This window comes from Diorhabda carinulata, chromosome X (assembly GCF_026250575.1).
Source record: "Diorhabda carinulata isolate Delta chromosome X, icDioCari1.1, whole genome shotgun sequence".
Classification (NCBI taxonomy): Eukaryota; Metazoa; Arthropoda; class Insecta; order Coleoptera; family Chrysomelidae; genus Diorhabda; species Diorhabda carinulata.
Genome location: NC_079472.1, coordinates 12,743,281 through 12,769,963, shown reverse-complemented (window position 1 = coordinate 12,769,963; position 26,683 = coordinate 12,743,281). Strand labels below are relative to the sequence as shown.

At 36.3% G+C, this 26,683-nt stretch overlaps 2 protein-coding genes across 22 annotated transcripts in view; one reads left to right on the top strand and one right to left on the bottom strand.

Moving 5' to 3' along the window:
• The window catches only part of LOC130902787 (enolase-phosphatase E1), an 89,872-nt gene that overhangs the window by 38,403 nt on the left and 24,786 nt on the right, over positions 1 to 26,683 (bottom strand). For 7 of the 21 annotated variants that reach the window (XM_057815089.1, XM_057815090.1, XM_057815095.1 and 4 more), the window contains exons 2-9: positions 18,635 to 18,742; positions 17,033 to 18,370; positions 13,463 to 13,585; positions 11,046 to 11,102; positions 10,701 to 10,772; positions 3,936 to 4,022; positions 614 to 688; positions 358 to 450 (exon numbers count right to left, since the gene is read on the bottom strand). In XM_057815089.1, coding sequence (XP_057671072.1) covers positions 358 to 450; positions 614 to 688; positions 3,936 to 4,022; positions 10,701 to 10,772; positions 11,046 to 11,102; positions 13,463 to 13,585; positions 17,033 to 18,370; positions 18,635 to 18,742 — 1,953 coding nt within the window. The remainder of the gene's footprint in view (positions 1 to 357; positions 451 to 613; positions 689 to 3,935; positions 4,023 to 10,700; positions 10,773 to 11,045; positions 11,103 to 13,462; positions 13,586 to 17,032; positions 18,371 to 18,634; positions 18,743 to 26,683) is intronic. The other 14 variants (XM_057815099.1, XM_057815101.1, XM_057815105.1 and 11 more) reach the window with 4 other exon arrangements.
• LOC130902792 (MAPK/MAK/MRK overlapping kinase-like) lies at positions 5,875 to 7,466 on the top strand. Its single transcript, XM_057815115.1, has one exon. It carries the CDS (start codon positions 5,938 to 5,940, stop codon positions 7,405 to 7,407), a length of 1,470 nt encoding a protein of 489 aa, XP_057671098.1. The 5' UTR covers positions 5,875 to 5,937; the 3' UTR covers positions 7,408 to 7,466.

The window sequence follows — 26,683 nt, the reverse complement described above, 5'->3', positions numbered from 1 at the left end:
TTTCCTCATATTAGATCTGGTCTTCCTCAACGTTTTCTCTCCGAAGGCTTCCATTCAGTCTCAGTCTCATCGCCTATCTAATGTGAGTTTCCCAGAGTTGGTCATCCTCTTATTTTTCTCATTGAGGCACCCATTCCAGCCTCTATATTTATTCGATTTCTTTAGGAAGAATGGTGGGCTAAATCGATCTATGGGGGTTTTTAGGCTTGTTTTTTTCATGGTTTTTTTGTCTTAACATTTTAGCCGACTCCCAAATACAAAAAATTGCATTAAAATGTCCCCCAAATCGATACAAATACTTATTTATAAAAATTTCACTAGATTATTTTAATAACAATAAACTTAATTAATACTTACGTTGAATTTTTCTTGAGCTTTGGAGGAATCCGATGATCTAATGTGTAATACATTTTTCTTTTGGAGAGCATCGAATTTACTAAAGCTGGATTTCTAAAATGGAAAAGATGCTATAAATTCCGAATCAATCTACAGCTGATTCTGTTTTTTAAAATAACTCGTTTCTTATAAAACCTTCTACAGTACCATTACTCTAATTTTCTATATTTTTCTACGAAAATTTGACTAGACAAAATTTTTTTTCGATTATACATACCGGTAGCATGTTTTTGAAAGACGGTTTTACAATACCCAAAGGATCTCTGTTCTCCACGATGTTAAACTTTTCTTTCTGTTAGAAATGCCATGCAAACAACATGCGAAAAAATCAAATCGATAGTTAGTAATTTTAATAAAAATAAAATACATTTTTTCCCTTAAATTCAATTTTATAAGGTAACCTTGTATATTCATTAACAATAAAACAAAAAAATGAAGCTCAAACTTTGAAATCTATGTCGTAATGTCGTAATGTTAGTTACGCCCCAGACTTGTTTAGAAACTGGAACTTTATCAGTGGATAGACTCAAGCTAGACACTGACTTGTTTAAGCCCGAGATCCTTAGAAATCAATTATTTTTCTAAGAAAACTGTCTTTTACAAAAATAAAGATCATAATTTTTCGTTTATATACGAATTTTCAAAAAAATTCCGTTAGATGTCGCTAGCTAAGCAGTTTGCATTGTTGCTTGAGTCTAGAGGACTCAAAAAAGTCTTTTATTAACTGTGAGTGGTAGGGTGGTTAAAGAACAAACTATTTCATGTCTTTAGAGACTGTCTTTCACTAAAATAAACTGTCATTTGTCACTAAAGACTGTCTTTAAAAAACAAATGTCATTATTTTCGTTTTTATACGAATTTTTTTAAAAAATTTTATAGTTGTTGCTAGTTAAGCAGTTCGCATTGTTGCTTGAGTCTAGAGGACTCAAAAAAGTATTTTATTAAGTATGAGTGATAGGGTGGTTAAAGAACAAACTATTTCATGTCTTTAGAGACTGTCTTTCACTAAAATAAACCGTCATTTGTCGCTAGAGACGTTTTTTTACAAAAACGGTCATTATTTTCATTTCTATACGAATTTTTAAAAAAATTTCGTTAGATGTCGCTAGCTAACCAGTTTGCATTTTTGCTTGAGTCTAGAGGACTCAAAAAATCTTTTAACTGTGAGTGGTAGGGTGGTTAAAGAACAAACTATTTCATGTCTTTAGAGACTGTCTTTCACTAAAATAAATCGTCATTTGTCACTAAAGACTGTCTTTAAAAAAACAAAGGTCATTAATTTCGTATTGATACGAATTTTGTGAAAAAAATCGTTAGTTGTCGCTAGCTAAGCAGTTTGCATTGTTGCTTGAGTCTGGAGGATTCAAAAAATTTGAGATAAGATGGTTCAACGACAAATTATTTCGTATATGTAGACTGTTTTTTACTAAAATAAACTGTCATTTGTCGTTAAAGCCATGACATGATTTTATTGGCAAGCTTCAACCTCAGTATCAAAATGGATCGAGACGAGCAAAGAGTAGATCTCTAACTAATTCATAAAAGGTTGTACATTTCCTCCAATAACTTGATGTTTGCTAAATGATATTTTCTGGGGATTTCTGATGAACCTACGAGAATATTCGATATAAAATTACCGAACTACAATAATTGAAAGATGAATTTTAAAAGAAATTGAAAATTATAAACATCTCTGTAGATGTTTATTTACGTTACTAAATAATTAAAACTCCCTGACATGGTACAATGAGATTTCAAATTCAATTGGGCAGTAAATTTTTTTACATTTATGATTAGTCTTATTTTTTCGAAATAAATGAAAATCAAATTACTACGACGAAATACTTTTGGAAATATTTAAATTTATGTGGAATCCAACTCCTATTACCTTATAAAAACGAATTTGAATCAAATTTCGAAATAAAAAAATACATATACGAGGTATGTTTATTTGAGTTGTTTTGATAATTAAATAAATCGGGTTTTTAATATTTTTTTTCTTCAAATTTGATTGGAAATATATAATTTCAATCTTCCTAATTTTTTCGCTTGAATTAAGAAGCTTTATGAAGAACTTACACTTTAAAAATAGACGTTTCTAGACAATAAAAATGTGTCATTTTTGTTTATTTTGGATATACCTCGTATAAATTTTAACGATTCATATTAGTAAAAATAAAACCATATAAAATTAAATGTTCAAATATTATTTCCTATCATTACATCATTTTCATTGAGTATCACTAATCTACTAGTTGATCAAAATATCAATTGGATATTTATTTACTACGAGGATGGTCCCAGAAGTACTTGGTCTGTACTAGAGGTGGCGGTAGTTGCTTGAAAACTACCACAGTATTAGAAAGTACACAATCTATACAAATTTGAAGACGCCACGTTGTTTAGTATTTGTTTGGCAGCCATCAATAGTAAACGTTTTCAGTGATTGTTATCTGATACAAAACTTTTATTTGAAAGCCTTTAGTCCAACCAATATAAAAGCTGAACTAGATTCTACTCTGGGCGAGACTGCTCCTTCGTTATTAACAGTAAAATATTGGCTAGTAGAGTTTAAACGAAGAGGTATGACCTACAAAGGCCAGCATCGAAGTTGTCGACCAAATGAGGTGACGACTCTAGAAATGTTGAAGAAAATCCACTGGATGATCGTCGACTGAAAATGCTCGAGCAAGCGGACATAGTAGGCATATCAAAAAGTGGGGATACTAAATGAAAATTTGTGATAAGTGCCGCGTTTACTCGCAATGGAATAAAACAGCCAAGTGAAAATGTTTCTATCGAGTGTTTGACAATGTTTCACAGAATTTTTGCGCCGTTTCATAACCATGGATGAAACGCGGGTCCGTCACTTCACACCCGAAGCAAAAAACAATCAAAACAATGGACTGAAAGAAGGCAAAGGTCGTTTCACCTGCAGGCAAGGTGATGGCGTTGGTTTTTTGGGATGCGCGAGGGATAATTTTTTATTAACTATATTGAAAAAAGAAAAACTATCAATGGCGAGTATTATGCGAACTTATTTCACCGTTTGAACGAAGAAAACAAGCAGAACAGCTGCATTTTGCTAAGAAGAAAATGTCACCGTTATTGCAATGCCAAAATAAATTAATTGACACCCCCTCGGATTATTTTTTGTTCCCAGACTTGTTGGTCTGGGAACAAATTTTCCAGTAATGAAGAGGTGATGTCTGCAGTTAATAGCTATTTTGAGCAGCTCTACGATTCTTATTATAAAAAGGGTATCGAACTTATTGAACATCTCTGGGAAAAATGGGACCATCCTCGTAAATCCTAAATTTACACGTTAAAAAGCTTTTTCCGATATGAAAAAAATAAACCCTTTACGATATACGTAAATTTTTTACCCTCCCTCGTAGTTATAATAAAGTGAGAGCTATCGTTAGTTCCGAAAATGTATCCCATTAATTTTAAGTTTCTGTTCTAATTCTTAAAAAATTTAGTAAAAAGAAATACAAAATTTTAAATATTTGGTTTGGAATATTATAGAAAATGCTTACCAATGCCCTCACAGAGACTTCAGAAAAGACATTCTCGATATTTTTTTTGTTAGATGAAAGCAATACGTCAATCATTGATTTAGATCTCTACAAAATAAGCAAAATATTTTACATGCGCAAATAATATCGAAGCAACTACAAATATATTAAATATTGAATAAATATAAGTACGAGGACTCTATAAATAAAAAGTAATTCCGAAATCTCATGTCTAAAACTAGCCACTAAATGTCATCCATTAAGCAAAAATGAAATAAGGAGACAATATCTGATGAGTGATAGTTGCAAAATCCAGTTGGTTTGAGTGCCCGGTCACTCAAACATCAAGGGAAACGACGAAGCGAACTTATTCGTTAGATTGACACCGATAAATCCACCCAAACATCCAAAAAAGTTGCTATTACGCCTTTCAATGGTCTGTTTGCAAAGCAGACTCTTCGCAGATGCATAAACACACTTGGAAAGAGAAAAGTTAAAACACACATTGATGAGCCTTTTGCCTTTGTTCTTCCCAACAACTGCTCCACTTAAATAGAGGGGGAATTCGACTAGAGACTGAACCTTTGAGCACCACGGAGTGCCGCTGATGCATGAAAGAAGGAGAAACTGCAGACCACCTCATCTGTGAGTGTCTAGAACTCCCACGAGCGCGTTTCAAACACTCATAGCTTGCCTGAAGTTGCTAAGAGGTTGAAACCAAATCGATTGATTGAGTTTTTAAAGGACCTCAACCTATCAGAAGTTCTATGTGCTTAACGGTCCTCCTATTCTACTGTGACTCTGAGATAAGGAAAGTTGCTGATGTGCTCCATGGTTTTACATACAGGTTTTGAAATGTCAGACCACCTCATCTGTGAGTGTTTAGAACTCCCACGAGCGCGTTTCAAACACTCATAGCTTGCCTGAAGTTGCTAAGAGGTTGAAACCAAATCGATTGATTGGCTTTTTAAAGGACCTCAACCTATCAGAAGTTCTATGTGCTTAACGGTCCTCCTATTCTACTGTGACTCTGAGATAAGGAAAGTTGCTGATGTGCTCCATGGTTTTACATACAGGTTTTGAAATGTCAGACCACGTCATCAGTGAGTGCCTAGAACTTCCACGAGCGGGGTTTAAACACTCGTAGCTTGCTTGAAGTTGCTGAAAGTTTGAAATCAAATCGCATGATTGGCTTTTCGAAGGATCTCGGCCTATCAGAAGTTCTATGTGCTTAAAAGTCATCAGCAACCTCCTATTCTACCGCGATTAACGTTCCTTATCCGCCTCCTATTCCACTGTGACTCAGAAATAAGGAAAGTTGCTGATGTGTTCCATGGTTTTACATACAGGTTTTGAAATGTCAGACCACGTCATCAGTGAGTGCCTAGAACTTCCACGAGCGCGGTTTAAACACTCGTAGCTTGCTTGAAGTTGCTGAAAGTTTGAAACCAAATAGCATGATTGGTTTTTCGAAGGATCTCGACCTATCAGAAGTTCTATGTGCTTAAAAGTCTTCAGCAACCTCCTATTTCACTGTGACTCAGAGATAAGTTGAGTTACTGATGTGCCCTATGATTTACCATACAGATTTTGAAAGGAAGATACTAGAGGTGGTTCATTTTATGGGAGACAATGCAAAAGCATCTACGACTCTCAATTGGTGAAGATTTCATCTATAAACAGTGGTTATAGCCCAGAAGTTTAATCACATGACGCCTGCCGACCGCCACCTGTTGTCTGACGCTGGAAGTATAATGAAGAAAACAGACGAGCACTTCCCCTGAGAGTACGAGGCTGTCCATCGAGAAAGGTTATGGTGTATACGTTCAAGCTGCTCAAAACACCAGCAGAAGTAATGTGTGACTGTCCTAAACAGTCCGAGGATTGCGCAATGGATCAATAGATCAAAGTTCAAGGCGATTACTTAAAAAAGAAGAGCTTAACCAATGTTTCGGGCGACGACGTTTGGCAGTTTGAAATGTATAATGTCAAGTTACCAAATTATTATATTTTAATTTAGGATATGAACCATTTCCAGTCTAAATATAAAGTGCTCGAAAAAATAGGGGAGGGATCATTTTCCGACGTACTGAAATGCGAAAACAGAATAACGAAAATCTGTTACGCGGCAAAGAGACTGAAGAACACTTACAAATCCGAATCGAATATAAAAACATGCGCAGAATTAGTGGCGGCGCAAAAGATACCGAGTCATCCGAATATAGTAAATATGTTGGAATACCATTACGACACGTTTACCGGTAAGGTGACGTTCATTTTCGAATTGATGGATATGAGTATGTACGATTATTTGAAAAGCAAAAGGAGAGGTTTATCCGAAGCACGCGTCAAATCTTATTTGTATCAAATGTTAAAAGGATTAGAACATTTACATAAAAACGGACTTTTTCATCGAGATATAAAACCGGAAAACGTCCTAATCAAATTTCCTTCGATACTATACGCTCCGCTATCCCAAACTAGCTGCGAGGAAATAATCAAATTAGGCGACCTCGGTTCCGTCAGAGGTATATTCAGTTCTCCCCCTTACACCGAATATATATCGACAAGATGGTACAGATCCCCGGAATGTCTCCTAACTGTGGGTAATTACGGTCCTAAAATGGACGTATGGGCAACCGGATGCGTTTTTTACGAAATGCTAACATTAAGACCTCTATTTCCTGGTAGTAACGAAATTGATCAATTGTATAAAATACACAACGTACTAGGTTCACCTAATACGCAACTTTTAACACGATTAAAATCTCGATCGAGAAACTTCATCTCTTTTCCAAAAGTAAAAGGCACGGGATTTTATAAATTGCTTCCATATATAACCAGAAACGGTAGGAATATCTTGAGTTTAATGGTGGAATACGATTGGGATAAGCGCATAAACGTCAAAAGACTTTTAAGACATTGTTACTTCGACGACGTTAGAGAAACTTTCGTTAAAAATAACATATGGAACGAAACAATAGGAGACGTGTCTCCTTCCAAAGAAAAATTAATAAAAAAGAATCAACTAAAACGGGAACATTACAGCGAAGAAATTCGAGTTAGTTCGAATCAATTGTACATCGAAGAACCTCCAAAAATGAAAAAAAGTCCGATGAGTCAACGATCGAAAAACAGCAGCAAAAGTTCCGATAGCAGCGACGTCAACGACATACCTTTTTACAACAAAAAACAATGCCAAACGAATCATTTAGATTACAGAATAACCTCACTACCTTTGGTCAATTACAAAATGATAAGAACGTCAGAAAGTAAAATTCCTATTGCGAAAAAAAGATATAGAGGTGAAGCCGGAAGGTATTTGAAAACTAGCAATAATCTAAATCATATTAAGAAGCACGACGTTACCGACATCTATCAGAAACAATTCGAATCGAGATCGTTTTATATACCGAGACGTCACGATTTCAGGCAAACGGACGAAGAACAAAGAAAATTTAAACGATTGTATTGCGTTAGAAATAATACTTGACATCGGGTTAAGAATTAAAAATGTTTTTTTGGGAAACAATAAAATAATTCGAAAACAAACGACATTTATACGTTCTTTTGTTATTTATAACGATTGTTTATTTGATTCAAATCGAATACAATGCTACGTTTCCACGCTTGCCGTCTTAACAAACGCTCAAATACCATTCACGCGTATTCCAGACCGTAAAATTTTAAAGCTAATGGCATTACCTTCAAAATGATATAAAATATTAGAATATTTTTGCTCTCACAGTCCAACAGTATGAAATGATCGGTAACTACCCTTTTTATGTTAATTAGGTTAGGTTATATATCTACTAGTTAGCCATCACACGTCAACCGATACATATTTTTGTTAAAAACAAACAAAAATTCTGCCTGAAATTGGATAAAACAAATCATAAAGCTTCTCAAGCGGTCAACCTATTGCGAGAATGCGCTGAATGTAAATTGTTACCAAAAGACTGGTAATCTTCATCGAAGACGCCCTTCCCGAAGAAAAAGGTACACGTCCATAAGACATGACCGATTCATAGTCAGCAGAACGTTAAAAAATCCGGTCTCGCTAATTTTTAATGTCCAACAAGAACTCAGAGGAACGAGAAAAATGTCTGGACAGTCAGAAGAAGACTTGAGGCAGCTAATCTTGAGCCAAAAAGGCCAATTAACCCCAGTCCACCGATTTAGTTACCAAAAGACTGGTAATCTTCATCGAAGACGCGCTTCCCGAAGAAAAGGGTACACGTCCAAAAGACATGATCGATTCATTGTCGGCTCTCGCTAGTTTTCAAAGTCCAACAAGAACTCAGAGGAACGCGAAAAGTGTCTGGACAGTCAGAAGAAGACTTGAGGTAGCTAATCTTGAGCCAAAAAGGCCAGTTAACCCCAGTCCACCGATTTAGTTACCAAAAGACGCGCTTCCCGAAGAAAAAGGTACACGTCCAAAAGACATGATCGATTCATAGTCAGCACAACGTTAAAAAATCCGGACTCGCTAGTTTTCAAAGTCCAACAAGAACTCAGAGGAACGCGAGAAGTGTCTGGACAGTCAGAAGTAGACTTGAGGCAGCTAATCTTGAGCCAAAAAGGCCAGTTAACCCCAGTCCACCGATTTAGTTACCAAAAGACTGGTAATCTTCATCGAAGACGCGCTTCCCGAAGAAAAGGGTACACGTCCAAAAGACATGATCGATTTATTGTCGGCTCTCGCTAGTTTTCAAAGTCCAACAAGAACTCAGAGGAACGCGAAAAGTGTCTGAACAGTCAGAAGAAGACTTGAGGCAGCTAATCTTGAGCCAAAAAGGCCAGTTAAAGTTAAACGCCCACCGAGCAGCACCATTCTACGATTTACCAGAAAACACGTTAATTGGACTGACGTTTAATGGGAATCAGAGTGTGCCTGCAGGGTAGCGATAGAAGAGGACGAGTCTACAGAAGACTCGCGCGGTGTTGCACAAAAAGAAAACGTAGCTTTTGAAGAAGGTTCCTGGATGGTTTGGGCGAACAAGATCGAAACTTATTCGATAGAAACCTTTTCGTTCAATATTTTTTCTATCCCAAAAAAATAACTTAATAACAATAAACACCACTAATTCTAAACTCAGATTAAATGTTTCGAGATGCTGGAATCAGAAAAAGAATGGAAGCTACAGATTTTTTTCCTAGAGACTTTTGATCGCAAGCGCGGTTTGACACACAAAACACAAACTTTGTTTAATCTCTGTTCAAACATCGACACTAACTCGTTTACACTCTCGCGTTTATCGAGGCTTGCAACGCATGTAAACGTAGCTTTAGATGTTGTTTCAAGGGATACACAGAATGAGCACACCGTTTACACTACCACTACACCAACACTCACAATTACACTACCTGACGCGCGTTTCGATAACCAAGTTATCGTCTTCAGAGACTTAGTAAGGGATACACAGATTTCTGTCATTTGGTTTTAATCGTTATTTTAATCCTATTCAGCTAATTTGGACGTCTCTTCAAACACTATGGCGCTGCCAACAAGGTCTCAAGTGTGAAGATTTTCTCGAATTGGAACCAGCTTTAGATGTAGCAATAGACTTTAGTTAATGGATGTAAGTTGACGCGGAGAAACGAATTTATAGTGAAGAAAATATATTTATCTATGTTATTTTCCCCTAAACAACGATTTAAACTCTTTTGGTACGACAAAAATTCAGTTCTGGTTGATTCTATGAATATTAACAAAGGAAATCTACAGCAAGACCCTTCTGGAGGACAATACAAATCAAACGAAAAGGCATAGTCTTACTACCAACTCCCTTTGGTTAGGTATAACAGTTTTTTGAAGATTTTTGTCACTGAAAATGATACTAGGAGCATACAGGATTGTTCAAAGACAAAAGAATCGTCAAAGCCATCAATGTACAAGCTTCACCAAGAGGAAAAACTCGCTTAAAGTCTTTTGGTACGAAAAATATATAGTTCTGGATTATTCTATGAATATCCACAAAGGAAGTCTACTGTAAAACCCACGTCCCTTTTGGAGGATGATACAAAACAAAAAAAACATAGTACCAACATTCTTTGGTTAGACATAAGTTTCTTGAAGATGAGACTTGGAGCATGTACGACAATCCAAACACCAAAGAAATAGATTGTTGGTTATGTATAACAGTTTTTTGAAGATTTTTGTCAATGGAGGTGAGTCTTAGATCATGTACGGAGACTCAGAGACCAAAGAACAATTTAAGCAATAGATGTAAACGTTTATCCAAAAGGAAAACCACGACTAAAGTCTTTTGGTACGAAAAAGACATGGTTCTGGTCGATTTTATGAACAACGTTAACAAAGGAAGTCTACTCTAAGACCCTACGTTACTTCGGGAACCAAACGAAGAGGTTAAATCTCATCTATCGAGATTTTGATGCACGACCGCAGAGTGAGACCAAAACTTGGAAGGTTCAAACGCAAAGTCTTACTAATACCTAGTTTACTCTTCCAAGGCAAAAATTAACGTCACTAATGGATAGCTCAAGAGGTTGTAGGGACCTAACCGAACTCACTAGAAACAGATTTATTCACAGACGATCGACATTCATACATCATTTCGTAATAGAAATACGAAAAAAAAAATAGACCTCGTATTTGGTCAATATCCCTACTGCCGAGCCCTTCTAGACGCCGTAAGGGTTTCCGTGTTCGAGCTCGGGTGGAGTGATTCAAACAATTCGAAGAAAAGGAGCGAACGCGCTATTCAATGACAAATACGTGTTAGTCGATGATTTCTAATAATTTTAAATGTTTCGAAATCTTACCCCGCTATATTTGATGTCCGGAGCTCGATGAATTTCTTCAGGAACTTTGGTAAGATCTCCAAAACTTCTACACTGAGTGAATCAAATGCAGTGTCAAGCAAATCATGCAAAAAAATGCGAAAAATAATAAGTCTATGAATACTCGAAAAGCTAAGCAAAACGTTACTACGAAATAATTTTTTTTTTAATATACGAGGTTTGATCAAAATTATTTTGCATCTGTTTCAATTCTGTTGAGGAAGTAAGCATTGAACGACAAGATTTTTTGATTAGACCTCGTATTTATACGCGTATTTAATTTTGTAGGAATATTTTGCGTTAATGAGGTAAACGAACAATTCTTACCAAGTTTTTAACATTAACGTTATAGCAATAGTCCTCATTTACTACCTCAACATTGGTCTAAAATAAAATTTTTAGCGATAAAAAAAATTGTTAATATCAAGCTAAAAAATCAAAAATATAACGAGCACAAAATTTAACGAAACCAACTTTTATATTTTTACCATATGAGGGTGGTTCAAAGATAAATCGAGATTTTGAAATAAAAAAAATTTGGAATTTTGTAGAGTTTTTCTAAATGGTCTCCAACACACTCTCCGGTAGCTTTCGGATGCCTTTTTCATAAAAATATCTCGAACGATTCTACCTCGAAGTCCGCTGAGTGCCTCTTTCAATAGACCAAAGACATAATAATCACATGGCGCCAAATCAGGACTACAAGAAGGGTGTTTCGCAACCGAATTCGTTCAACGTCTCCATCGTAGGGCCGAGCTGTATGCGGTCAGGCGTTGTCTTGCAGCAACGTCGTACTACAGATTAGAATATCGCGTCGTATTGATCTGTAGACAGGTTTCGTCGTGTTTTAAGAGCAATTACCTCCCCCGTTGACCGTGCAATCTTCGCCTTAACTGGCGCGCCTTCCTCCACCTTCCGCCACCCAATTCGTGAATTATATGGTCAATACTACTGACGTTGATGCCCAGTAATATCGCGTCGGTCTTCCAAAATGACAGCGCTGGCGTTCTGGAGAGCCGCACAAGTAGCAAATCACTTCTCGGAAACACCATTCATACACTCGAGCCTTGGAGAGGCACCCCCGAATTGCAAGGTTACGCAGTCCAAGTTTCGTCGCTTCGTAGCAGACCAATTCAACATCCTGTACAGCCACTTATACGAAACTAAAGTTTTCGCGCGTTTATTAAAAAAAAATTTTTTTTAATCACCCTCATTATAACACTTTATATCTAATTTCTCTTCCAGTAATGTTTGGTTCAAACTGACAACAGAAAAACAACATTTTCAAATCAATATAACCAATCTTAATCACTTTTCCCAACACTTGTTCTAAGAATCGTTTGGAATTGCCTTCAAAACACAGTTTCGACGAGATGATAATCACTAAAGCTACAAAAGCCCTGATGGTGTACAGAAACTTAGCAGGGAGGAATCGGGGTTGTAACCGTGGATGTACACGGCAATTGTAAGACCAGTCATCACATATGTGCAACCGATGCCCAACAGCTTCAGCTTCAGCCCAACATGCTGCACTAGAAGTGATTCTAGATCTTCCAGCTGATAAGCTCGCTAAAGTGTGGACAAACAAGCCCTTCATGGAACCCGAACCCTTCTGTGGTATCAGCTACAGAATAATGGAAAAGACATTGAAAAAGAATGTAGATATGAGCAAATCCTATTATTGAGACAACCTACAGAGTCTGAGAAGACAAAGACTCTTTTGGGAAATTATAACCCGAGAAGATCTCTATAGCAACAATCTACGAATACTAATACTAATACTATCGGGACACCTGAAGAAGCTAGAGACGGATGAGCACTACACCTGGGAGCGTCTGAAATAGACGACGAAGGTATTTGGCCATTAAAGCCATCCCACATTCTAGACTTTTTGAAAGAAGTGTAAACAATGGTTTCTTGGGTATCGCAGCAAGAAAGGAGGTCACAGTAGGTCCTTTGGATCGCGTGGTTCTCACAGGTCTTTTAGGCTCATAGCATGGAAGTGATTCTAATGTTTTGCTTTCGTTTTCCAGTCCTAAATGCCTCTCTCTTATGTCTTCCATCACCTCTGCGTACCATCTTCTCCTTGGTCTTCCTTTTTTTCTTGTTCCTCCTTGTTCTATGTCCTTCATTTCTTTTGTTACTCTAAAATCTGGCATCCTCCTTATGTGACCCAGCCACTCTATTATTTTGCTTAGTTCCCCTTCTCCAAATAGATTCCTTATCTCATTATTGGATCTCCTTGGCCTTTCTGGAGATTTTGGGATCTTATTATCACTCCCAACTGTTTACTTCCCCACGTCATCCTCGCTTCCAGATTTTCTCCCTCGTCACCGTCGTCCTTGATAACCACCCCAAGATATACATATCTTCGAGCTAAGCTCGTTGACTTTTCTACGTTTAGTTGTATCGACAAACTTTACGACGTTTCGGCTCATTTTTTGGAATGCCATTCGCTAGATTGTTGGGCCGTTTCGACGTAAAATTCTCAAACATTATTCCTTATATTCCTTTCATGTTTAAAGTTACGTGTACTTCTATATATCGATGAGTAAATACATTGCGATACGAGGGCGAGTCATAAAATAAAACTTCTATTTGAAATTTGATTGAGCTACGTGATTTAGTTTGTTTTTGACCCGTCCTCGTATCTGGTTTCAAGTTGGTTTCGCTACGATTATTAATTACTACATTTAATTTCAACATTAACATGCCCAAAATTCTACTCGACTCGCCATACTCACCACGGAAATATTTTCTTTTTCTTCTTTCCTCGATTTTTTGGTTTTCTTTTTCTTCAAAACTTTTTCTTCGGGTACATCCGATTGGATGGTTGTTGTTTCTGTGTAGGTTTCGGTAACGGTGCTCTAAACGCGAACAAAAATAAATAAAAGAAAATGTCAAATTGAAAATATTTATATTCTGTTTGGAATGTTAAACCCAATATATTTTTTAACTGTTTTTCAGTTTTATTTTCATAATAGATGAGAGCAACAACGCATTACATCGCTCTGATGAGGTCCAAATAGACCGAAATCGGTATTTTTGAGTATGAAAAAGTTTCGTAACTGTAAAATCAAAATTTCTAAGACAGCTCTACAAAAACCATTCAAGACTAACAAGCTATATATTCCGCAACAGCTTCTAATTCTCTGCAAAGCTCAGATTCGTCTATTATGTATAATAATTTAGTATCGCCCTTCGAACCATACAGAAACTCATTTTCCTTCAAGATGCTCGTCGCTTTTTCATTTAAATCTTCAACGGACTCGAATCTTGTTCCTTTAATACAGATTTGACCTTAAAAAAGAGGTAGAAATCGCACGGTGCAAGATCCGGCAAATAAGGTGGGTGGTTTAATGCTGGAATGTTGTACTTCGAAACGTCTTAACGGACAGAACGAAATGAGCTGGGATATTGTCTTAATGAAGATGAAGACTTCTCCTAATACAATTCGGGTCGTTTTTTTCTTATTCTTCCAGGAATTCCATAGAAACGTGAAAATTATTATCATGATTAACAGTTTTACCTTCAGGAGCCCAGTGGAGGTATATAAATCCACGAATATCGAAAAAAACAATCATTATTGCCTCGAATTTTCATTTGATTATTTTTTTGGCTCTTGGCCAAGTTAGTGCATGGATTGGCGCGTTGTTTCAGGATCATAGATAAAAAACCAAGATACTTCACACGTTATTAACTTTTCTATTAAGTTTTGAATCGCATTCAAGGTGAATATTTTTGCGAGAGTACCGAAAGTTTCATGTGAAATTTCATAACAATCCGTTGCTCAAAACAGAACAAGAAACAACTCCTATACAAACTAAGGAAACGGCTATACTGGTTTGTCTGCAGACACGGTAGACACAGCATCCGAAAGTATAGGCTTCAGGCTAGATAGCTGACAGTCGCTAACCTTTGGCGCATGCGTACTTTTCTGTAGCAGTGCTAGTCTTAATAACCACACCTCGTATTGCAAATAAACATATTATAACTAAATTCCAAACAGATTATAATGAAAAAATATGTAAAGTTGGCAGCGTATGGGACACTCTTTTATTATTAATATCACGTGAAAAAATATTCAGCATTATTGAAAATTAAAAATTTCCAGTCGTATACGAGGTATTATTAGAAAATTATAAGGGATGTAAAAAAAATTAAATATCGGGAATAGTTATGGTAGTATTTAGAAATATTAATAATAAAAAAGGTGCGAATTTAATTGGACCGTATATTAAGCAGTATCAAAAAACAAAATTTTTGCGAATTTGAAAACCGACAAACATGCAAAAAGCTGCGTTATAAAACTTACTTGGAAAGTTTCTTAGATTTCGTTATTTTTTTCATAGAAATAATATTATTACTCATACGGGGTGAGTCTTGAATGCGGTCGTCTTATGAGGTAGACGGAGATAGATAGATCTCATTTTTTTTTGAAAAATCGACGAATTTTTGTCGCAAAAGTTACAGAATTCACAATGAGATTAATGAGCGAGTGAAAGTATGTGTGTCTTTCTATTAACAAAATTTTCTCATTTGTACAATCATCATGAGAAACAAAATATTTTTTGTTAAATAAGGGAAGCTATGGGAGAAAAACTGAATACCTACTCGGCTGGAAATGCTTTAAAAGAATGAAATCGATCAAGAAATAGGAATACTAAAAGTGGGAATTAACTATCAATTATCTCTTCGGTGTTTATGATTGTAGTTTAATCCCATTTAGACCTGCGAGACGCTAGAACGTACTGCAATTGTTTACCTTCTAGCAAATTCAAACTTGTGATGAAACGTGAAAAAATATGCACCGACCACAAGCTTTGGCGATAGAAAACGTTCTTGGCGGTCTCGAAAAATCACAACCGCTGAAGATAAACGTATCGAGGACTCACAGGCCCAAAGATAACAGCTCAGATCAATAAATCTTGGGGGATTGCCTTAAGAGATGCTGCAATGGGCTAAAGAACCTAAAAATTACACGCATAAAGTGTGAGAAAAAGTTTCAAGGAATCATGAGTGTTTATTCGTAGGTCAAAGGAAAATCCCGACGATAAAACACGCCGGAAGTTCGGTGATGGTTTGGGGATGCTTTGGAGAAAATGCGACTGAAGACTTGATAAAAATCGATCGTATTTATTGTATAACACGCAAACTATAGGGAGGGGAAAAACTATTGACCACGAGTGTACGTCATTAAGCTACTTAACTCGATAAATCATAGAAGAGTATAGAAAATGGGGTCTTGAAGTGAATGTATGTGCATCGGAGCAATAGCACAATACATCGACCAATTCAGGCGTCAGTCGGCGTTGTGTCATAGCCACTATTGACGCTCCCGCCAAGTGTGAATTGAGATGTGATTCGTTTTCTACAGGCTGAAGAAAATCCACCGGAGAATGAGTCGTGTGTATAGGAAAAACTTCATGTGTGATGGTGTTTTGCGTGAATGATGTCGAAAGTTTAAAGATGGCCGTAATGATGTGCATGATAAAAGGGGCCAAGGACGCAAATCTGTCGTTTCAAATGACCTGGAGTTAACAGAATGGTTAAAGAAAACCTCAGAATATCTAGAAGTTTCAAGGTCTGTTTTGTACTCTTTCTTTGAAGAGGGTACTGAAAAGCTTGTACACAGATATAACAAATATCTTAAACTCTTTTATATGAACTTGTCTTTTATTTATGAATAGAATAAAAACGGTCCTCGTAAAATACTGCAAGGAATACAAATAGTTAGGAATGAAAATACACTTGACATTGCAAATCAAAGAGGGAAAAACGCTAATGACGATCGAAATGAAGTTCTGGAGAAAAGCAGAGGGTAAATCCAGGATAAAAGATGACAGAATAAGGGAGATAATGACACTTATTAATCGATAACATCAAAACTAAACCAAATAATTTACTAGTACGGTACAAAGAGAAAAAAATACATAAACAGGTCTTAAAGTGGACACCACAAGGGAAAAGAAGAAAAGGAAGAGCACGAAGAAGACAGCACAGATGACAGTTAGGGATTGTAAGACTTCGAATAACGTTGTAAACAGAAATTGAAATCAAAAGAAACCAACAAACTAACCTTCGAGATTTTAAAAGGGAGGTTTCCGCTGGAAATCCTCCCTAAATGTCCTCCTCCTCTCTAAAGAGGCACATTAGATTACCAGCACTAACCTAACCTAGTTCTGATTTGATTCAAAGATAAATTTACTTATCGGATGAACCCTGTTGCTTGTTTTAAACTGTCACCTTAAACCTTCAAGTAATATGTAAACCGAATAATGAAATTCAAAAAAAAAATCGTCATCTATACTTACATCATCGTCGTCATCGTCTTCTTGAGTATCTTTCAATTCGAATTTGTTGATCTGTTTAATGATATTGACCATCTTCAATTGACTAGCATCCTCGATTTCCTTTTTTTGATTCGCATTAACGTCGCCGTCTCCTTTTTGGAATTGACTTTTTAAATTTTTAACGATTTCCGGCGGAACTGTTTCCGTATCTTTCTCCCTATTATTAACTTTCACATTTTTCGACATCACCTCCGCGTATTTTTCGTAATAATTATTCTCGGTTTTACTGTGATACAAAAATTCCGTATAAGTCTCTTTAATTTTATCTTCGAACGACGATTCTTCGTATTCGACGAGATTTTCTTCTTTTTTAAATTCTTCGATGGATTCTTCTATGGTGACGGTTTCTTCGATTAGTTTCGCGCCGCTATCCGAGACGAATTCGTAATCGTTAACGCTATTTTCGCTAGCGTCGAGATCAGTGACGATTATTTTAGCTTCCTCTTCGTTATCAACTTCATTATATAAAATATTCTCGATCATTACGTCTTCTTCTATGTTTGTTTTAGATGGAACATCGACTGGTTCGTAAATATCTTTTGGATCATCGTCGATATCTTGATATATATGCTCTTCCTCTAATTCTTCTACTTTATCTTTTACATCTTTAAGATTTTCGTAAATATTTTCTTCTATTGGTTGTTTTAAATTTTCGTAAATGTTTTCTTTAACGTTATCGATATCGTTATTTGAAATTTCTTCTTCTTTCGGTGGAGAATCGTTGGATTCTTCGGAAGTTTCCGTATTTTCTCTTTGGAAGCCTTTAAGGAAGTCGATGTTTTCTTCGGAAGGGGTTAACATAGGAGAAGTGACTGTTTGAGTAAATAGAAGCGTCGCAGCGTCGTCTGACGTTAATAGCATACGATCCTTAACAGATTTAACGTTATCTTCTTGAGTTTTAATATCTGAAAAATCCGTGGTATTCAAACTAAACGTCGGTTTATCATTTTCTACCGTTTCGTATTCATCGGCCAAATCCATTTCGATCTCGGGATTTAAATTAAGATTAAGCGTTTCGGGTGCGGTTTTTTCAACATTTTGGTCCGTCATTTCAGTCTTAGTTGGTTCGGGTAACGTTTCGTACAAATGCTCCGTTTCTTCCTCAATGTCGTTTCGGTCTTCGGAAGAATCGCCGTTTTTTATATCGAATGTTATAGCGGGGGTGTCGTAATAATGTTGTCGTTCGTTTTCGATGAAATCGTTGCTGATTAACGCGATTTTCGATATTGGGCGAATGTTATTGCTGATATTTTCGTAGAAATTTTCTTCCGGATACTGATCCGCCTCTTGAAGATCGTCCTGAAAGTCACGTTAGTAATACACAAAAAAAATATAGCGGGTTAGTACTAAAAACATTTTCAAAAATTATCGCGCCTTCATGTATGGCCAGTATTATTAGGATTTATACTGATGAGGCTCAATTAATTCAGAAATCGGTTACTACATTACAACCGTTATTATTCAAACATAAAGATAAATGTTTTTATATACGAAAAAATCGTGTTTTTGTCAAAATTTTTGAAAATGTGCTAAAGAAATGCCAATAAACGAAAAAATACACACTTTACTCATGCAGTTTTTTAGTCTCATGTTAAATTCTTCCAACAAAGCTTCTTCAAGATTCTCTTCTTCTTCACTTACTATTCTAGATTTTTTCACAGTATCTGCCATCTGAAACAACAGATGATAACATTGAATTTATTCTAAATAAACGTCATACGTTTTGTCATACAGGAAAAGCAAAAAACCCAATAAAATAACGATATTTTGATTATAAATGTTGTATTTACAGAAAGGAAATACCCAGAAATCCTCCGGAGCTAAATCTAGACCCTACGCAGGTATCGCAAAATTAACTGCTGAGCTCTTAACAACCAATCCGTTGACAAGTTCTACAAAGGACGGGCAACGCTCTTTCGGCATATGTCCGGCAAAAATCATAAGTCTGTCAACGCTGTCGAAAAAGGTTAAAACGCAGTATCTTCAGACAGTTGTGTCTGTGTCACGATAACACGTGCTCGTCGAGTAGACGCTTTTTCAGAATGAATAACCGATACAAGTTCACGTTTCGAGAAATCGCCGCTACCAAATCGTTCAACTGTATGGAAGACGTACCACAAATTATTAAAAACGGGCTCTGTTGTCGACGCGCTACCAAATCCTTTTATAGTGTGGAAGACGTACCATAAATTCTTAAGAACGGACTCTGTTGCCGACGCGCCGCGTTCTGGACGAGCAGTATCTGTAACAACTAACGATAATATGGATTCAGTTGCGCTGGCGTTAGTTGATCAGTGCAGCTATCGGGAGAACTTCAAATATCCTATCGTTCTCTACGACGATTGCCGAAACACATGCACTATCGAATTAATTGTCCGCGTCTCCTCCACGCACTTCCTGGGGATGTTTTCGATCGCAGATTGGAATTTTGCAAAGTGGTACCTCGGATGCGGCGATCCGCAGTTCCAGCATTCCATTTTGCGGTTAATGGTATGATGAATCGGCGTAACTGCGTGTTCTCCAGCGACCAAAATTCTCACGTCTTCATTGGGAGGTGTCACGGATCTGTATTGTTTTGAGGGCACGTAACGGGCCAAAGTTATTTGAAAATGCTCTAAGATTGGCCCGCACGGTCCTGTGATCTGGCGCCCTATGATTTCTTCCTGTGGTGTCTTCTCAAGAACCGCGTTTTTGCAAGAGGACCACGCACCTTTCCCGACCTACGAACTGCAGTTGAAGAAGATTTTTAAAGTTCTCGAGGACATCTTGATATGCTTCGTCTGATCTGACTCTCATCAAGATGGGCATCAATTTGAACACTTACAATAACCCTTTTGGAATATCTTTTGATAAATTTTTTGCCGACCTCTTTGAGAATTCCTCCGCAGAAGACCGCTTGGTTTGATGATAATATCATTGTGGATTACACCTTGGATATCAAAGAAGTTTATGGTCTGGTAATTGGTGACTTTTCTTGTTTTCTAACCTCGAGGTTTCACTTGCATTACTTTATTGAAAAAGTAAACGCTTATTTTGAAGATCCAATTTTGATCGCCAGTCTTTATTTTTCTTTTCATTTTTGGCCACTAATTTTTCCGATATGCATACGGAGTTTCTGTATCAAGAATCTCAACAGAGAAAAAATGAAATATTACGTTCAGTACGGTCCTTGTTTAAACATGAACACGTTGGCAACAATGCAATTTATAATGTCTTGAACTGAGGCCAAGATTCTTTCTTTGTTTCTCATGAATATTCATAAAAGTTACTATGCCGTGAATCATTCTCTTACAGACAAATAACAACATTCTTTCATTTTCATGACACGTATTGATCAATGATTATTATTTCCATTGAAAGTTACGCAAAATTTGTTTTTATAAATTGCGAAATTAAACTGTCGCGACAAACTAATAACGGAAATATGTAAACAATTAAAAACAACTTTGATAATGATGATAAAAAAAATGCTCATATCATTAAGCAGTTATCTCTAATACTTAGTATTGTGGAAGATTCAGAAATATATTAGAAAAAGGTAATAGAGAATAGAGTACTAATATTTTTTTTCTCTTCCAATATTCTATCAGTGTAGATTCCACAGAAAGGCGATTATACACACCAGTGTACCTAGAAATCTTTTGCAAAGTTAGCAAACACAATCCCAAGCAACCGCAACAATCCCAGTCCTGCAGAGGAGCAATTCTTATATCAGGGCCTACTCCAACAAACCTTCCTCCTATTAAATTTTCCTTATCCTACGAATTTCTCTGATCAGTGCACCAGGTAGCTAACCAAGACCGGCTGCCGACTACTAGAGAGGGTATTTGAAAATGTAAAGTTGAGGGATCAAATTTTTTTTGTGTTTTTGTTTGAACTGATTTGTGAAAGCTCGCTTCGACTTCTGCGATTGGTTTTTCTGATTTTTTAAAACACTTCTGGCAAACAAATGCTGAAAACTCAAAGAAATACACTCGTCATCAAAAGAATTGACTCAAATCGCATCCTGGCGATTGATCCAATTAACCTATTCGCTAGTAAATCGTAGACGAGCTGCGCGATGGGCTGGGGTTACTTTTGGGCCAGTACCTGGTGTTTTTGGTCTAAAATTAGCTGCCTTAAGTCTACTTCCCACTGTTCAGCAACTCCTCACGATTCTATGATCTCTTTTGAACACTTGAACCGTTCGATATGACTGTAAACCCTTTGAGCAGCTTTATCATGAGTTGTGTCCAAGAATTCTTGTTTGTAATTGATGTTTGATGGTTAACTGATAGTGGTGGGTCAAATAGATAACCTTTTATAAGAGTCAGTTAGTCTAATGGAACTGTGGCGACATGTCTAGTTATTCCGAAAAAGCAGGCCATCGTGGAACTAGTGTCCAATATCAGTTTACGGGCAGCATCGATGCTTTCTGGAACAACAGCCGATTTTGGATGACCTTCAAGTTAAATGCGACCACGATGATTGATTTCAGGAAACCAGCGAAACACGGTGGATGGAGATGGTGCTTCATCATCAAAAGTCATTTTTGATTGGTCTATCTTTTCGAATAAGATGGGGGAGAATGGAAATGAAAAAATATGTATAAATTCGGTTGTACTTAGCCGATTTTTATAAACTTGATGTTGTTTGAAAGATCTTTTGTCCAGTAATACAAAATATTTGAATTCTAAGCAACCCTAGATCTCCAAACCCAACATGCTTAGATTTTTATTCGTGTGAATAAAAGATCTAGTTTAGACCAATAGACCCACGACAAGAGATGATGTGATTGAAAGATTACAGCAGAAAATACGAAGTATTTCAATGGCAGAAATACATATTTGAAATGACAGCATCTTCCAATAGCGTAAATGCAAATGGAGGATGTGTTCATAAAGCTTCCAAAATGTTTTGTTCCTCTAATTAAATGGAGGTCTATCTTTAATTCCCGCAGAGGTTTCCCGTTATCGATTTATATCTAAATTAGGATACTTGAACTGAATAGCCGAGTTAGTTGGACAGGGACAAAGTTATCGTGAAGTGGCAAATCTGTTTGGCGTACACCACACAACCATTGGCAGATTGATGCTAAGATTTCGAAAGACCGGTTCTAGGAGGCCTGGTCAAGGACGTCCTTCAGTTTTAACTCCTCGAGATGACCGTTTTTTGCAATTAAATTCATAAGAAATCGATCAATGACAAGTGTCGAGCTCAACAGACTTTTACGAGAAGTCCGAAATGTAATTATCTCTGATAGATCAATAAGACGACACCTTCTACACAGCAGAAAAGTTCTCCAGGCACCTTTACGAACCATGCAGCATCCTGTTGCTAGACTAAGATTTGCAAGGCAACATTTAAATTGGAATTTAGAATATTTATTTACTTATGAGACAAGAATCAGTCTAAAAGGTCCAAATGGACGTAATCGAAGACGGCGAGGAGTCGTTCCAAGGAGGGTCTATCATGTTTTGGGGAGGAATTTGTTTTGATTCCCGCACCGAATTAGTGTCTCTTCCTAGACCCGCTCTTAACGCAGCAAGATACATAACTGATGTTACTGAAAATCACGTCATCCAATTTGGGCCATTTATTGGTGATAATTTTCGTTTAATACATGATATTGTTCTGAGTTACCTAAACGAAGTAGGAATTTATACCCTGGACTGGCCACCACGAAGTCCAGATATGAATCCTGTCGAGCATGTCTGGGATATTTAAAATGTTAGCTACAGTTACATCCAGAGGCGGAAATACACGTTTTAAAAAAAGAATCATTATTGTTTAGACTGCAAGTTCTATTTTTAAGAAAATTTCGTTTTATTGCAATGTTTTTATTTTTTTAATCATTAAAAATCATTCAAAATCACTACACATTTCTTATTATTGCGTCAAAATGATTGGAAAGAAGTTAAATAAGCGAAATATTAATTTAAATTTATTACCCAAAAAAACATTTTCAGAAATCGGGGTGGTTATTTTTGACTACCAGTGTATATAAATCATAAGTAATTATTATTTTATCATATGGAAAAAAAGAAAATTCAATAACAATTTTTTTTATAGTAAAACAGAGTAAAAAAGGATCAAGGGGTAAAAAAAGATGAGTAGACCCTAACCTAATTTATCCTAACCTAACCTAACTTAAAAACAATGATCTAGCGCCCCCTACAACCCCAAATCGATATGGTATGGGATGATTTTTAGATAACGACCAAAATGGAGATTGTTTTATAAGTTAACAAGAATTGTTTCACTTTTACGTGGACACATTGTATAATAACCGTAACCAATAATAGATAATGAGTCGATCCTAACCCGACAATATTTTACATAAAAACTAAATATGAATTGCTAATCACGTGATTTGTTAAAATACTTTAATTTGCTACATATATATAAATATAAAAATCTAAATGCACTTGACATAGTTTCGAAAGTATTACAAGTTTTTTTTTTATAAACGACCTTGTAGAAGTATCGTCCGTCCTGCTTATGTGCCAAAAGAAAATCAATTTACAACACTCGTCAGGTAATAATTAGAAAAAAACGTACGCTGAATATATTATAACGTTTATTGGTATTATCCACCTCACGATTTACCACACCGTAATTTTATGGAAATAAATAAACACACGATGAAATTGTGGGAAAAGATGTTGAAAAAAAATTAAAATAGAAAAGAAAGTATCACTATCTTACATTCATAAAGAGGTAAATGAAATTCCAATTAAAATAGTAAAAAGAATGTTATTTCCGTCGTTTGATACTGTTTTAACCAGCATCAATACTTTGTGAATTATAACCTACATTATAGTCTAGGGAATAAAGCACGAAATAAGACAAAACAAAAAGAAATTTATGAGTTTTTGAATGACGTTTTTATAATCTTGAAAAGTGTTTATTTACAAGTGCGAATGTAGCTTCACGAGTATCGATACGCAGGATACATAACCAAAACCAAAACAATGATCAGCGCATGATCATTACGTGAACATGCCGGGCGAAACGGCATCGGCATCGTTATTGGTCCACACCAAAATATACCACAAATAAAAAGCCAGGTGGAAGGATCTACGTCGCATTGCTTTAAAATGGCATCGTATTATCGTACATTATAGTCGAGGAAATAGAGCCCAAAAAGGACAAAACTTAGAAATTTATGAGTTTTTGAATGACTGGAAAGAAACTCGAGAAACTTGTTGCACAACAATTATGAATAAGAAATGAAAATTGCATTCGAGCAGGGTTAAATGCATTTCGAAAAGTGCTAGGGGATTTTCTAGCTCGCTGAATACGACGGCGATGACCCGCGAGGTACAAATATCGTTTTTATAACTTTGAAACGAGTTTATTTACAATTTCAAATGTAGCATCGATGCGCATGAATCCAACTGACTGAAAAATAGTAAACCAAAACAATGATCAGTCCATGATCATCACGTGAACATCTCGAGCGAAACGGGGCGCACCATCGTTATTGGTCCACACCAAAATATACCACAAATAAAAAGCCGGGTGGAAGGATCTGTGCCGAATTGCTTCAAAAGCCGCTAGATCGGGTGTAGCACAGGGACGGTATCGTATTTATTTTTGTCTGTTGCGTGATATAGCATGAAATGAAATACAAAAAAATGATGAGGTTATTACATCAGGACTCATTTTCAAAAAATTAATCCATGAAATTGTTTTGAATTGTTTTCTCCATTATAGTTTTCTGTTTTTTAAAAATCATATACTACGAGGACCAAACCAATCGAATGGTATCATCCAAAGAATTGTAATTTCTTTCAAAAATCACTATAAATAAAAATAGAAAATGTATAAAAAAGATTAGGTAATATCTGTTAGTAAATATTTTCGTTTGTCAACGATTCATTCCACGGGGTGTTCCGAATAAGAGCTTACTCAACATAATTTTTGTTCGTCCCTGTATATAATAAAAAACGCAGAAAACAGAGCACTACAAAGGTGGAACAGAATTGTTTTTGGAACCCAATACATTCTCTTCCTCTATTTCTAATAGATAACATTATTTTTTGTATTCCTATGAAGGCGATTTGACTGAACGTTTTTTTTTGAGTTTGCCATCAACATCAGCTTTTATAGTTTTCTTTTTTTTTCCAGAATTAGCTTAATGCCGCTCCCTGTATGTCGGTGGTATCAGCAAACCCCCACAATTTACGCCGGTTCCCATTGGACGAGTGTATTTAAATTTACTACACTCGTTCCTAAATTAAAAATAGATGTCTAAAATTCTGCGTCTCACAGGTAGGATTCCAATATTTGTCTTTTTACGTTCGGGGCTAGTGACCGAAGATAAATTATGCAATATGATCCAGATTCTAAAAACTATTCTTGTTGTTGTAAATATATAAACAGGATATTTTCGAAATTTGAATATTTTGAATTTACAATAAGTAAAAATTATTAGCAAGTACATTTTAAGTATCATGTACGAGGATCGTCCAGGAAGTACCTGGCCCATTTAGCTCCATACAGTTTTCCCAGCGATGTTCAATAAGTTTGATACCCTTTTTATAATAAGAATCATCAAAATAACCATACCTCGTCATTTTTGGAAAATCTTTGACTACAAAGCTAATTTTTTAAGACTGGAAACAGAAAATTATCCGAGATGGCTATATCTGGCGGAAAGGGTGCATGAGGTAGCAATTCAAAGTTCAATTCATTAATTTTCGCCATTGCAATAACGGATCTGTGAGCTGGTACATTCTCTTAGTACAACGCTTTCTTCTTTAGACGAATACGGCCGTTTTTGTTGGATTTATTCGTTCAAACGTTGCATAATACTCGCCATGATTCCACGCGCATCCCAAAAAATCGACTTCATGTCCTTGCCTCCAGATGGAACGATCTTTGCAATCTTTGGAACCGGTTCTTCCTTTTCAGTCCATTGTTTTGATTGTTCTTTTGTGTCCGGGGTGAAGTGATGGATCCACGTTTCATCCATGGTTATGAAACGGCGCAAAAATTCTGCTAAACATTACCAAACACTCGATAGAAACATCACAAGGCTGCTTTTGTTGCATTGTGAGCAAACGCGGCACCCATCTTGCACCCAGCTTCCTCATGTCCAAATTTTCAGTTAGTATGCGATTTATCGGACTTTTTGAAATGCCTACTATGTCTGCTAGCTCTTGCTCTTTCAGTCAACGATCATTCAGTACCACTTTGTGGATTTTTTTCAACTTTTCTGGAATCGTCTCCTCATTTGGACGATGCTGGCCTTCGCAGGTCGTACGGTCTCGTTTAAACTCTGCTACCTAATATTTTACTGTTAATAACGAAGAAGAAGTCTCGTCCAGAGTAGCATCTATCACATAAGGATGACCAAATTCACTGAAAACGTTCAAGGTACTTTTGGAATCATCCTCGTAAAGACATCAATATTCTAAGAAACACACTTTTTTTAATGGTTCGGCATTCTTGAACGTATCTATAAAAATGGAAAGCGACTTCCAGAAACAAATCTTCGGCTAGACAAAAGAAATTTAGATTGGTACAGACAAAAAACTTATTCACGTCTAGCTCGGCGACGTTCTTGTACTATCACATTCTCCATTTTCGTTGTGTGAAGTGGATTTATGATCCATGGTGATATTT

What these genes read in the sequence shown, in the direction of transcription:
- LOC130902792 (XM_057815115.1), top strand. Translation starts at nt 5,938, where the DNA reads ATGAACCATTTCCAGTCTAAATATAAAGTGCTCGAAAAAATAGGGGAG.